Source organism: Mixophyes fleayi, chromosome 3 (assembly GCF_038048845.1).
Source record: "Mixophyes fleayi isolate aMixFle1 chromosome 3, aMixFle1.hap1, whole genome shotgun sequence".
Taxonomy (NCBI): Eukaryota; Metazoa; Chordata; class Amphibia; order Anura; family Limnodynastidae; genus Mixophyes; species Mixophyes fleayi.
The window spans coordinates 238,272,354-238,286,931 of record NC_134404.1 but is presented as its reverse complement, the minus strand read 5'-3'; the positions used below and the strand labels follow the sequence as shown (position 1 = coordinate 238,286,931).

Genomic DNA, 14,578 nt, shown 5'->3' with positions numbered 1-14,578 from the left:
CGAGGATACTTTTTTAATTTCCTTCAGCAGTTTGCATTGAAGAAGAATTTCTTACAGCTCTGAAGTATCTCCTAAACCTTGTCCGGCATACAGCAATCTCTGCTGTCACAACGGGAGAAAGTAAAGTAATAGTGTAAAAGTGTACACTCCTGTGCCATGCTGATGACAGTCTCCTTGGTGGCAGAATACTCATCCTCTTCCGTGAAAGCATTATACAGGAACGAGTCTCCCTGAAACTCATGAAAATCCAGGATCAGGGCAAGTAACAGGCACATGAATGAAATAATCTTTACGCACTGAAAGAGACCCAAAATTTGCTGTATTGTTGTGCCAAACCATGTGCAGAGGAATAAATCAGCCGAAGACACAGAAAAGTGTCCTATAACCTTTTGTATTAATACTTTGCAGATTACTGTCACCGATTCTGGGTAACACAGGGGCTGTCACTGTGCAGGATCAGAAGATGATCGGAACGAAATTAATAAACAGTACGACCAACCAAATGAAACGACAATCGGTACTTTGGAACGATTGTCGTTCATCGTGTAAGTATACACACTATTGCGATATCTGGCCGAGCAGTCGTTTATCGGGCGATTGGCCCGATAATTGACTGATAAAAACTGCAGTGTGTACCCAGCTAACGCAAGCACTTGTTGGAAAGTGAAGTGTGTATATACAAGTTAATTTTTCGATTGATTTTATAGCTTTATTTGTATGAAAATACAAAAAACAGACATAATACATTACCTTCAAGTGTACTGTGTTGCAGTGCAGATCAAAGCACAATACACCACAAAACATAATCAGACATACTTTCTAGTACAAAACATATGGTACAAGATATAACATCATACACTGTACATCAAATACTGCACTAACCATGCATACCTCCAACAATACAACAGTTTTATCAAGCTATGTATGTGAGGGAGAGGAAGGTGGGGTGTTGGGTAAGGGAGAAGGGATCACAGGTCCAAAGCTTTATTGAAGGACAGCCACACATAAGAGGAGGGAGCATAAATTAAAGGCAAGACATTTCAACAAAACTTCAAAGTTTGATGGGGGAATGGGATGGAGGGGCAGTCACAGGCCCAAAGCTTTATTAAAAAAAATAAAAAAAATAATAAACACATATATGAGAAGGAGAAGAAGGAGAATAACTCAATCATCTTCTTCCTCAGGACTGTCCATGATGTTATCGTCTCTTAGCAGTCTGTGGATCAGTCTGCGAAAGTCCTGGATGGACAATGTTTCCCTAGGCGATTCCTGGCAAGCCATAAAACATCTTTAAAACAGTTCATAAGGCGCCACGCCTCCTGGATTGTCCCATAAGTGAAGGTCCCAGAAAAGAATTTATAAAATACCAAATGGTATGAAAGGAATGTCCTGGACATGCTTGGCCTGATGTATTAAGGAAAATAAGGCAAAAAAATGGAGTAAGTTTTTTCCTGGCCAAAACCATGTTAGAATGCAAGGGGTGCAAATTAGTTTATTATTTTGCACATAAGTTAAATACTGGCTGTTTTTTCATGTAGCACACAAATACTTCATAGCTTTATTTTTACACTGAAATTTAAAGTTGATCTAGGACATGCCCTATCTCAACTGTAAATCTGTCTCCACATCCAGGCCGTCCGACAGTGCCTGTGCATAGGGGCAGTCCCAAAACATGTGCGGAGATGTTTCCGTGATGACAATGCACCAGGGGCAGTAAACATATCTGTACAGGTTACAGAGGGCATGTAAGTCCTGAGAAGCAAACGGCCCTGGATAGCCATCCATGTCAATTCTTTGTTTCTATTAGTCAACCTCTTAGAGGCCACATTCTCCCAAACATGTTTAGCAGTTGCTGTAGGGAGCTGTCCCACTTGTAACAGCCAAAGCCCCTCCAAAGGGGCAAGAGGATAAAGCAAGACATGGAGTTCCTAGTAGAGCCGAGGTGTTTATCAAGCAGAGTCCTGCAGATGACGAAGAAGGCTCCCATCATGGTGGGGATATTGGGCATTCCTTTCCACCCTTTGAGGGGCTCCTTGTGCATAATTAACCGCTTCACTCTGTCCATTTTGGAGCCCCAAATGAAGTGAAAAGCAGTCCTTGTGATGATCTAGAGGATCGCAACAAGAGGTAGCCAAGCTTGGGCCATGTACTGCAGCACAGGAAGGAACTTGTTGCACAGCACCAGTCCTTTCCCTTCAATGGTGAGGTCTCTGAAGCTCCACCAATCTCTGTCTCAGTCGCCAATCTTTCCTCGGAAAACTTCAGGGCCACCTACTCTCTGCCACTACTGTCTACCTTGATTGTAAAGGGGAATGCAGCAAGGGGTGACAGAAGCCACTGCCCGAAGAGCATCACCTCTGACTTCCCCCAGATGATTTGTGCCCCTGAAGTTCGGCCAAAGTTCTTGCAGACCTGAACAAGTGCTGTCACCGAATGCTGGTCAGCGTAGAAGACAGTAACGTCATCCATATAGAACAAACACTTATTGGTTGGGGCCCAGTGCGGTGATCCGTGATCCTTTTATCACTGGATTCTGCCTGATGTACATCACAAAGACCTCTATACAACAAACAAAAATAGGTGAAAGTGGGCAGCCTTGTCTGATTCCAGACAGAACTGGGAAGAGGACAGTTTTCTAGCCATTAACAAACACTATAAATGTCATGGTACATAAAGTTAACATACAGTGACAGGATGGACCGCCTATGCTACCCTGTCTGTTGCTGCCGGGAACTGACTGTGCTTACTTTGCCACCATTCTCTTACGTTATCCCAAGTGTGCCCTCTTGCCGCAGTAGGAGGGGCTTACAATTCTGCCATCACTGGGCTCTTTTATGGCTCCCAGAACCACGTTCCTTCTGGGTAACTGTCACTGCTTGGGTACCCCCTTGCTGGTGTACCTGGGCTGGTACTTCGGACCTCTTACTATGGATCCGGGTTACTGTGAATGGATCCCCCCCTGGCCTATCACATTGACCAGGGGCTGCTGGGTAGCAGGCAGAGCGGTGGTACTGGAAACGCTTGGGTCCAAACCTCAGAGACAGCCCGAGAACGGATTAGATTTAGGGTCTATATCTGTAGATCACAGGAATACAGCAATATTGAAGATGTTTCCAAGCAGGTCTTTGAAGCAAGATGTTTATATGCTCACACTGGTTAGTGGTACCAGTGATCAGGTCAATTGTTCAAATCAGAAGAACACATTTCAGTGTACAAGTCAGTGCATTTATACATTTCAGACACATGCTTTTTTTAGCATCAGGATATACTCTATTTACACAAACATGGATTTACATGAATTGCAAAGCTAACAAAATTTGCGCTCGTCTATGAAATTTACTCTGGATAACAGGCCACACATTAACGACCCCCTGCTGGGCCATTGGCCAGAGCAGGCATGACATTTTATCACAAAACTTTATTAGCACTTCCTACTATCAGACTCCCTTACACATATGCCCAATTGGAGGTTTCCACTAGCAACCTTACAAATCCTAAACAATGGCACTTCCATACTAACTACATCCCAATACACACAAGACCTGCATCCACAAAGGCCTATTGTATCAGATATATGCATCAGAAATAAGGCATATCCTTTAGTAAGGTGAAAACAGGAAAAAACTGTTTCTACCCTGGTCTCAGAAATAACGATTTTCTATCTCAGAATATATACAATATTAAAAATAAGCGTAGGCAATTTATATAAATCAGCGCCCTGTGCTATTTCCCTTAAATAAATTGATACCATAAGTTATTTACGAGTGATCCAGTCACACGCTCCATGTACTATAACTCAGTTTTCTATCTTGCAAGCAAGATTTTATACATTCAACTATCTTAGAATCCAATCCCAAGCTTTCGAGTTTACTTAACAGTCTGCAATGTGGGACAGTGTCAAAAACCTTAGTAAAATCTAGATAAGCTACATCTATGGCGCCACCTTGATCCATTACTTTAGTTACCCAGTCAAAAAAGTCAACAAGATTTGTTTAACATGATCTCCCCCCGGTAAATCCATGGGATCTTGTAAGTTACTGGATTTTAGATATTCTAGAACTCTTTATTTTAAGAGTGTTTCCATCAATTTCCCTACTACTGATTTAAGGCTCACTGATCAGTAGTTGCTCGCCTCTTCTTTGCTTTCACTTTTGTGCCATGGTGCTACATTTGCTCTTTTCCAGTCCTGTGGAATTAGTCCTGTAGCTAGTGACTGATTGAATTATTCTGTTACTGGTGTTACCAGCACCCCTTTAAGCTTTTTAAGTATCCTTGGGTATATCCCATTTGGCCCCATTGATTTATTCACTTTCAGTTTTGAGGGTTCTCCAAGGACCTTCTCCTCTGTAAACGAACTTGTACCTATCTCTTTTTTATGAATATGCTTGCAACTATTATCTTGTCTTCCTCAACAAGACTCACTCTCTGTCTTTAGTGTCATTATTCCTCCTATTACTTTTCTCCTTTCACTTAAAAACCCAAGAAAGTTTTGCCTTCTTTACCTACTGACTGGGCCATTTTCTCTACAGCTTGTGACTTTGCAAATACACCTCTGTCTTCCTTATTTTGAGTCTGCTTATAATTCCTAGAGACCATCTTTTTGGCTTTCACAATAGTTGCTAATTCTTTTGGAAACCACACTGGCTTCCTTATCTTTGTGCTTTTCCTAACCCATTTGATACAAAGGTCTGTTGCTTTTAGTACTGCGCTATTTAATTTTTCCCACCTCCCCTGCACTCCTTTCAAATTCCTCCACTCTGCCAAAGAGTCACTTGCACATTTTCCAAGCCCTACCAAGTCAGCCTTCCTAAAATCTAGACACCATTGTTTTTGTGCGGCCTCTATCTTTATACTAAACCATACTGCTTGATGATCACTGGATCCTAGGTTCTCACCCACATTTACATCAGATATTCTGTCACTATTTGTAAGAATTAAGTCTAATATTGCGTATTTGCAAGTGGGCTCCCTCACTATTTGCTTGAGGGAGCCTCCTTGCAAGGAATTCAGAATGTCCCTACTTCTAGTGGAACTTGCAAAAGACCCCTCCCAGTTTACCTCTCCTGTTAATGCCATTTTAGTGATATCCTGCAACAGGTTCCTGTCCAGATCCTCTACTGACCTGGTGGTCTATAGATCACCCCAGTATGAACAATAGCATTGTCATACTGGGGTGCCTCTTTTTTTCTTCAATACTATGAATAAAAGCATAAAAACTACTTTAATACAAAGACATTGCTAATCCTCATCTGATTCTTCGCACTTTGTCCTTCTTAAATAAATTATATCCTGGTATAGCTATGTTCCAGTCATGATTTTCATTGCACTATGACTCCGCGAGTCATCCCTTATCATTATAGCACTTTATTCTGGGATTTTGTTTCCTAAACTTCTAGCACTTGCACACATAGCTCTAAGAGTTTTGTTTGTGCATCTATCATTCCTAGCCATGTTCATCTCTCTGCCTAGGTTTATTTTGTTTTGATCTGTATTATCTTCTTTTGCTGTGGATAAGTTTCCTGTTCTATTAGCCTGCAGAAACTATATCGGTGCAAATTGCCTTATTCCTATTTAGTTCACTGCCCCCTCTGCTAGTTTAATTAGTTCCTCATGCAGCTTCCAAACTGCTCACTCAGTACTCACTTAGTATTCTGGTTTCCCTCGAAAACGGGTGCAGGCCGTCACTTTTGTATAAGCCCCTATTTTACCGGATGGAATGACTATGGTCTATTAATCCACATTTCTCCTCATTACACACTTCCTTAGTCACACATTGAAGTTTCTGATACTATAAGTTCTGTCTTGCCCTTTGTGTTCTGGCAACACTGCTGAAAAAGTTAGGCTTAGTACACACTCCAGATGCGATATCCTTAACGATTTTACTGATTTAAAAAAAAAAAAAAAAAAAAAAGAATCAGCATGCCAATTCATGCGTACACACGAAACACGTTTTACATGATTTACTTTCAGATCTGTGCTCTTCATCTGTCGTGTGGAGTTTGTATGTTCTCCCTGTGTTTGCGTGGGTTTCCTCCGGGTGCTCTGGTTTCCTCCCACACTCCAAAAACATACTGGTAGGTTAATTGGCTGCTATCAAAATTGACCCTAGTCTCTCTCTGTCTGTCTGGCTCCCTCTCTGTGTAAGTGTGTCTATATTAGGGAATTTAGACTGTAAGCTCCAATGAGGCAGGGACTGATGTGAATGAGTTCTCTGTACAGCGCTGCGGAATCAGTGGCGCTATAAAAATAAATGGTGATGATGATGATGATAACCATAGGCAGAAAATATTGTGACTCTGCACAATACATAGAGATGTATAGACATTGCCGGTCGTGAGTGCATACACACTGCAGAATTGGAACAACATTGTTTCATCATTGAACGACAATTTTATTCCGGTTTAAAAATCAAATGAAACAATACATTGTTTTTTGGAACGATAATCGTTAGTCATTGCAGCATACACTCTAATGCGATATTGGGCTGAATGGTCGTTTATCGTTTGATTGTTTTCAGCTGATTATCAGACCAATGTACAGTCATGGCAAAAAGTTTTGAAAATGACACAAATATTGGTTTTCACAATGTTTACTGCTTCAATGTTTTTAGACCTTCATATATTGCTATGGTATCCTGAAGTAAAATTACGAGCATTTCATAAGTGTCAAAGGCTTTTATTGTTTATTACATTAAGTTTATGCAAAGAGTCAACATTTGCAGTGATTACACTTCTTTTTGAAGACCCCTGCAATTCGCCCTGGCATGCTGTCAATCAACTTCTGGGCCACATACTGAATGATGGCCTCCCATTCTTGTCTAATCAATGCTTGGAGTTTGTCAGAATTTGTGGGTTTTTGTTTGTCCAACCGCTTGCGTTGAATCTTAAGGATTGACCACAAGTTCTCAACGGGATTAAGGTCTGGGGAGTTTCTTGGCCATGGACCCAAAATTTCGATGTTTTGAATCCCGAGCCACTTGGATAACTATCATGCTGGAAAAAGCATTGTTCGTCACCAAACTGTTCTTAGATGGTTGGGAAAAGTTGCTCTTGGAGGATGTTTTGGTACCATTCTTTATTCATGGCTGTGTTCTTAGACAAAATTGTGAGTGAGCCCACTCCCTTGGCGGAGAAGCAACCCCACATATGAATGGTCTCAGGATGATTTACTGTTGGCATGACACAGGACTGATGGTAGCACTCTTTCCTTCCCCAGACAAGCGTTTTTTCAGATATCTCAAACAATCTGAAAGCAGTCCAATTCCTGTACCATTTGCAAAATATCAGTCTGTCGCATCTTTGCTGCCCTTCTTGACACTAGGACATCCTCCAAAAGTCTTCGCCACACTGTGCGAACAAATACACTCACAGCTGTCTGCTGCCATTCCTGAGCAAGCTCTGCTCTGGTGGTGTCCCGCAGCTGAATCAACTTTAGGAGACGTTGCTAGTGCTTGCTGGATGTTCTTGGGTGCCCTGAAGCCTTCTTCACAACTACTGAAACTAAATCCTTGAAGTTCTTGATGATACGATAAATGGTTGATTTAGGTGCAATCTTACTAGCAGCAATATCCTTTGCCTGTGAAGCTCTTTTTGTGTAACAATGATGACTGCACGTGTTTCCTTGCAAGTAACCGTGGTTAGCAGAGGAAGAACAATGATTTCAAGCACCACCCTCCTTCTAAAGCTTCCAATCTGTTATTCTAACTCAATCAGCATGACAGATTTATCTCCAGCCTTGTCCCTGTCAACACTCTCACCTGTGTTAACGAGAGAATCATTGACCTGATGTCAGCTGGTCCTTTTATGGCAGGACTGAAATGCAGTGGAAATGTTGTTTTGGGGATAAAGTTCATTGTCATGGCAGAGAGGGACTTTGAAATGAATTGTAATTTATCTGATCACTCTACATGACATTCTGGATTATATGCAAATTGCCATCATAAAAACTGCAACAACAGACTTTGTGAAAAATAATATTTGTTATTCTCAAAACTTTTGCCCATGACTGTAGAGTGTACTCAGCCTCACAATGATTATCTAGCCTAAAGCAGGTGGCAATCACTGGAGAAGTTTCCGACCAATCTGTTATCTACAACGATTGTACCTAGAACTGAAGGTCCGACTGGTTGGGCGATTCATGCATATAGACGACATACGATTTACCTTAAGATCTGTGCTTTTCATCCAGTCCTATAGTCATTTAGAAAATGACTGCACAATATGCATTCCTGTCACACTGATTTGCAGCCTTGTTATAGCTATCCACATGTAATGACGAACTTGATTAGCTTCTGTGACTCTAAAACTAAATATTCAGAACGAATTAACAAATGATTCCATCTACAGCACTCTCTACATTAGTCACTGGAACATGTTCATTGCCGGCATCGGCTGAAAAGACAATGACTCCGTAAATTCTATGGAGATCGTGATCGTGAGTGCATACACACTGCATGATTGGAAGGTGATTGAAACAAGATTTTTAAATAGTACGACCAACCAAATGAAACAACAATCAGTACTTTGGAACAACTGACGTCCACCGCGTAACTATATACACTAATGCGATATGTGGCCGAGCGGTTTTTCATCAGGTGATTGGCCTGTTGATTGGCTGAAAAACATCCAGTGTGTACCTAGCCTGAGAGCAGTTCCTAACTTTCTAAATTAATCTTTTACCTCCTTCAAACCGCTCTGGATTACATATTTTATAACATTGTCTTCATTACACGAGTGTGAGATTCATCATATTAATAATGTCAATTGTTTTCATGCTTACTTTATGTATTTTGGCAGTTGGTTTTGCATGGTGTAATTAGTAAAGCCGTATTTGCTTTTAGTCTTTCTCCCGTTGACTTTCACAGTTTTGTATAACTTGTTTTTTATTTGTATCTATCCGTTTTCAAGTAACACATGGGTTAATCACTTTGTTTACATCAAAGGTGGGTGGATTTTTATCTGCCTCAAAATGTTGTCTTAATGCCTGCATTAACAAATTCAGGATAAGAAGGCTCTTTGCTTCTCCCGACAGCTCCCGTAGATACTTCTTTGCCTAGCTTAAACGAACCACCCCAACACTTTTAAATGTGAGTATTTATGTAGCTGGTAGCGTTACTTGTGTACACGTGCCATTTCCTGAAATTAATGAATATGATCTTAAATATTCTCTGTTTTGTCTGATCCCCACTGTGTACCTTCACCACCCCCTTTTATATACCGTGAACATTTTTAATAAAATCTTTTGATGTTAAAATAAATTCAGGATAAGGCCCTTAAAGAAATTTTGTGTTCATGGAGGAGTCACAAAGATCTGATGCAGTTAAATGGTCCAGGAATAAATGTGTATATGTTAGAATTACAATTATATTTTCTCATACTGGTATACTGTGATTGCTCACATGTGTAAGCTGTTAGCATAGTAGTAAAAAAGCTAGGATAAAGCCTAGAGGTTTTTTTTGTCTAAATGTGGAGCCATAATATTACTTTGGTTCACAATTGGCGCATATGAGGGAGTGGATGGCGGAATAACCCATGGAGTCTTGCAGCATTTCCTGTTTGAGCAGTGTCCTTTGATACCTGTTACAGAAACTTCTGGATAGATAAAAATGGGGGAAGGATGGTACTGTCTGGTCTAGAGATGGCATAACAACAATTATTCACCCTTATCTGAGTATTTAAAATCCTTTAACAATTTTACGCTGAATTTGGAATCCCTAGAACAATGTTCTATATTTGTCTAAAACGATGGCACGCAGTTTGGAAACAGAGCACTTATAATAGTCAATGCCCCTATCAAGACAACTCTCCCAAACTCTGGACCACAGAAATTAATTTTATATGCACATTTACTAAACTAGCTAGTTTACGGTACAACAACGGCTCAACCTCAGTATGCTATCAGATGAGAAACGAGATTACATAATTAGGCTCAGAGGGCCACAATGTGTGTTAAATAATAACAAGTACTACTTTACAATTTCCATAGAACGTATCTCACCCCCTCAGATTAATTAATTTCAGGTCTACCCAAAATGTGTTTACAAGACGGTGTTTGTTGTCACTTGTTGACACTTTTGACGGTGCGTTTGTTGTCCTTTTGACTCTTACTGTAGGAGTGTTCAAGGGTACAAAGCTTCTGGAATGCCATAACAGAATTTATAAAGAAGCCTGGTGTCCACGTGCTCCTCTCTTCCTCCAAAAACACATGTGTTCAGACTGTCCCTGAATAGATATCTGAAGTGTATATCTGACAGGTGTGCCAATACATGGTTAACTGGCTCTCCTTGGCCACAGTTATTATAGCAAGATATTGAAAGGCCCCAGTTTCCATAAATGGTTGGCCCTAGTCAATTAGCATGAGCGCTTTGTTTATGCAAAAATAAATTCTGTAATCAAATATGAGCGTATATGATCAAAGTGGTTAGAGTCTCAAAACACTTTAGGGATATTGGAAAGCTATGAAAATTGATTACTCACACCCTGGGTGCTAAGTCCTCTCTTCTTATATAGAACATTAAAATTTTGATATTGCTGAACAGCTTGATGTCAGCATACACTAGTTGATATACTCCATTGTAATATCCAGTGCTGTGATGCATGTTTAATAAGTATAAATTGTCATTATTTTGTTTAATGTCTTATGCTGTGATTACTATGTCCTCTATTTTAGAGGGTATGACATATGCTACCAGAGACCATTTACCAGTAACAACTATGATAACTATATTAGCGATTACTAAATAAAACATTTTAATGTAGGAATTTTTTTTTCTCTTTAGATTTAGAATTGTTGCATTTATGTTATGTGCAAAAGTGTAAAACTTAAATAAAAAGATTCATTAAAAAATAAATGTGAAGTCATATTTTTTGCACAGGAAATTCATACATTTTTTGCATGCATGCCTGAATATATATGTAAAACTTTGAGTGGGAGGGGAAATTATACAAGTGCCTGGATTCTCCCCTTTAGACCATGCAAAATAGGCTGTCACATGACAATTAATAGTTCTGAAAAAGTTTTTCCAACAAGTTTTACTTTTCCTATGCAGTATTTTAATACATAAAGTTGATGTATTCTTGATATATAATTTCACTTGCATTTGTGGTCAGGAAAAACAAATAAACAAAAAAAAGGCAGCATCCAAGAAACACTGCCATTACTTATGGATGTAAGCACAAGTGGGTATGGGGTCATTGTATCAAATAGGTTCCATTCCCATAACAGTTTACATGCTTTCACTATTAACAAAACAAAACATTAATAAAAGAATGATTGTTGATGACAATGGGTAATGGGTCTACTCAAGAAGGACTATCATTGCATCTTAGCAGTTTTTACAGCACTTAAGCCAGAGCAGTGAGCTACAAGTCAGATATAGATCAGTTCTGTACCAATCTGTGCAAGTGACAACACCAAAGTCCTGCATCCACACTGAGGAACTCAAAACTCACATTGAACATCATCTTTTAGGGATTGTGTGCCCAGAACCAAATCAAATTATTTCTTGGTCAACCACTGTAAACAGAGATCACCGACAGCCTGTCCAATCATCAGTAGAAGAGAGGGCAAGGAAAGCCACCATCTTTACATAATGTTCAGCTACATATTTTTATAAGCATCAGCTCAACAGTACAAAGATATATAAATAACTGGCCATAAACAGATTAAAAAGGTATTCTCATAAGGTACACAATATTTGTATGTATTATTGATTTTTTTTAGCTTAAACAGGAGCCGTCAGACAGCGTGTCCTATCTTGGCAAAAACAAGTATCACCCATATACTTCAACATACTTGTGTCCTAAGTGACCAGCTTAACATGAAAAATTATACAATATTTCATTTGGTTTTATTCAAACATTTTTTTTCAAACAAAGCATCTTTCAGACATGGGAGCATCATGGTTTCATTCAAAAAAGCATAGCTCTACAAAAACAACATACATTTAGGGATATTAATATACACCTGCAAACAAGCAAAATTATTTTTCCCTAGATTTAATTGAAGATGTGTAATAATTTAACACATTTGAAATTTAGTCCTTTTCTTGGATAATTATTTGTCTACAGAAAAATATAGTGTAAACCAATCTTGCGTGCATTACCAAGACTTATATACACATGAACAACACCACAACATTAATTCAATGACAGGAAGAACAACACTTTGCACTTGTCTAGTATAATTTTTGCACCAGATTTGCAATTGAGGCCTTATTTAATAGCCCTGATTATGTGCTTAAATTCCATCGAAAACCTGAACAATAAAGCCTTTGTCATCATAAAGTATGAGATAACAATAGCAGTTAACTCCAGTTACTTGTATTGCTTGATATGCTTTGGCCTAGAAAAACAAGCAAAAATGATCTAACTTTGTTTTCGTTTAACATATATTAAACAAAGGCAATGTATTTACATAGTTTATAAAATGATGTGGAACATTACAATTAATTACAACAAATACATAGTTTAAATATTTATGTATGTTATTGTTGTGTTCCTAACGTCATTTAGTATTCCAGTTATAATATCTGTATTGCTTCCTGGTACTTCTGTGTAGATTACTGCCCATAAAGAGGTTTAGCCTGTGTCCTAAAGCTTGCCATAAATTACAATGTCATTAAACATCACAGAAAACACAACATAATCATGTTTCCATTGAAAAAAACGACAGCAAAACTCAATACAATTCACTCAACATATTAAAAATGTATTATGGTATCGTTAAAGGAGATATCCTATATAGTATTCCAAAGATATACAAAAATAAATATCGGGTATTAAACAAAAAGCTTAATTTTCATGGACGATTGGCAAAGCCATCTGAAAATCATACCACTTCTGTAATCTATTGTTACCTACAGGGAAGGGAGAGAGAGTGAGCTAAAAATTAGAAATCCGCTAATAAGTGATGTAGCTAATGTTGCAGAAAGGACTGCTAAATGCACATAATGTGATGTAAACCCGCGTGTATTAAGACACTTGTTCAACAGCAGCACAGTCCTGTGTCACTCTGGGTCCATGCAGACTCTACCCTTGGCTATGAGCAGACAATGTTTGCAGAGCATCTATTCATAACGGTTATATTTTGCGCTGCAGTCCTACAGTACCAACAGCATCCCCCTCCCCTCGCTGCAATCAGCTCATAAATACATTTGCTGAGAGTGATCTAGCGGAGTGTTACTTATTACATACAAATGCTGCCAACAATACAGGTGAAACACTTTCTTTTTCTGTTGCCAACTTATTTGCAGCCATCCAACAGGGAACATTTAATAAATATCAGTTAACATTTTCTGTTTACTTGTGGAGAAAACATAAATATAGAGCAAGATGGGCCAAACAGCACTCAAACGTAGCAAATAATATTATTACACAGCCTGTGATTCTACAGTAAACAAAAGGATACATTGAAACTTACTTATATGTTTACATCCTTCGATAAAAAGAAATGCCCTGTCTGATGGTTGAACAATAGGCAGAGACTTGTCATATGCTAACCTCCATGCATCAACAATCATCCACGATCCCCACAATATTACTGGGGGCTGCATAGAACACCCTTATCGGATTGGGGTTGCTATAGGGCAGAATGTAACAGCTACGAATAGGCTGCGGACTCTTTGAAAAATCACTTTAATTACTAGTAAAGAAAAGGAAGCCTTAGACACCGCAGCTTTAGAACAGCAATAAGCATTAGTTGTCAAGAGGTTCTGCAGAAGCTCCGGGTAACTGAAGAAAGCTGCCTGAAGACACAGATGAGCTAGTGCACCAGCTTTACGAGGACTCTAGCAGAAATGAATGCCCTAAAGCAGCAGGCCTAGGATGGAGAGAAACGAAAGCAAATGATAGGGATTGTGCGACTGGGGTGCACCAAGAGAGACAATCAACAAGCCGTACACACACCACGTTACAGCAGCACACCGACTTCACCTGTAGTGCTAAGATGACGCAAATAAGAGATAGGAAAACAGCGCTATGATCCACAAACAGCCCTGCAGCAGCCCAGCACGGGCAGGAAGCCGCCGTGTAACGGATCGGCATGGGGTCAGGGACCGGGCACACAGCTTGGCCACTGCTGCCTGGGTTGTGCCGCGCTGGGGGAACACTTACATGTGTCGGTGCGAGGAGCGGGGACACTGGCGATCGCTGCCTCCTCCCTTTTGTTCATCCACCGTAAGTAGCTTCGTGCAGAGCGGAGTGCCAGTGACCATCACATCTCACTGGATTAACCTCCGTCTCATCCACCATCCAACGCTACTGCTGCTGCTGGGCTCTACAGCTTTGTTCCAAACAAGTCCCCACCTGCTTTACCACAAGTCCCTACTTTTTATCCATCAGATCTGGCTGATCACGGCCTGAAGCGCAAGGTTATAGAAACATAAAGATGCGCGATCATCAACCTCGTCCGCGTCTTCCCGAAGCTTGAATCTTACTCCCCCTCCCAACACACACACACCGAGCCGTGCCGTCATCCAAGAGCCGCTTAGCCCCGCCCACCGACTGCTCTAACTGTCAGCGCCTGGCCAAACCCCCTCGCCTGCTGTTTGGGCCCTCCCCTGGTTTCTCATTAGTTCCCA

The 14,578-nt window shown here is 40.0% G+C and overlaps 1 protein-coding gene across 2 annotated transcripts in view; it reads right to left on the bottom strand.

Moving 5' to 3' along the window:
- ARID4B (AT-rich interaction domain 4B) overlaps positions 1-14,484 on the bottom strand; it is a 184,491-nt gene extending 170,007 nt beyond the window's left edge. For both annotated transcript variants that reach the window (XM_075203321.1, XM_075203322.1), the window contains exon 1: positions 14,112-14,484. In XM_075203321.1, coding sequence (XP_075059422.1) covers positions 14,112-14,212 — 101 coding nt within the window. In that variant the 5' untranslated portion in view covers positions 14,213-14,484. The remainder of the gene's footprint in view (positions 1-14,111) is intronic.
- Positions 14,485-14,578: the final 94 nt, after the last annotated feature.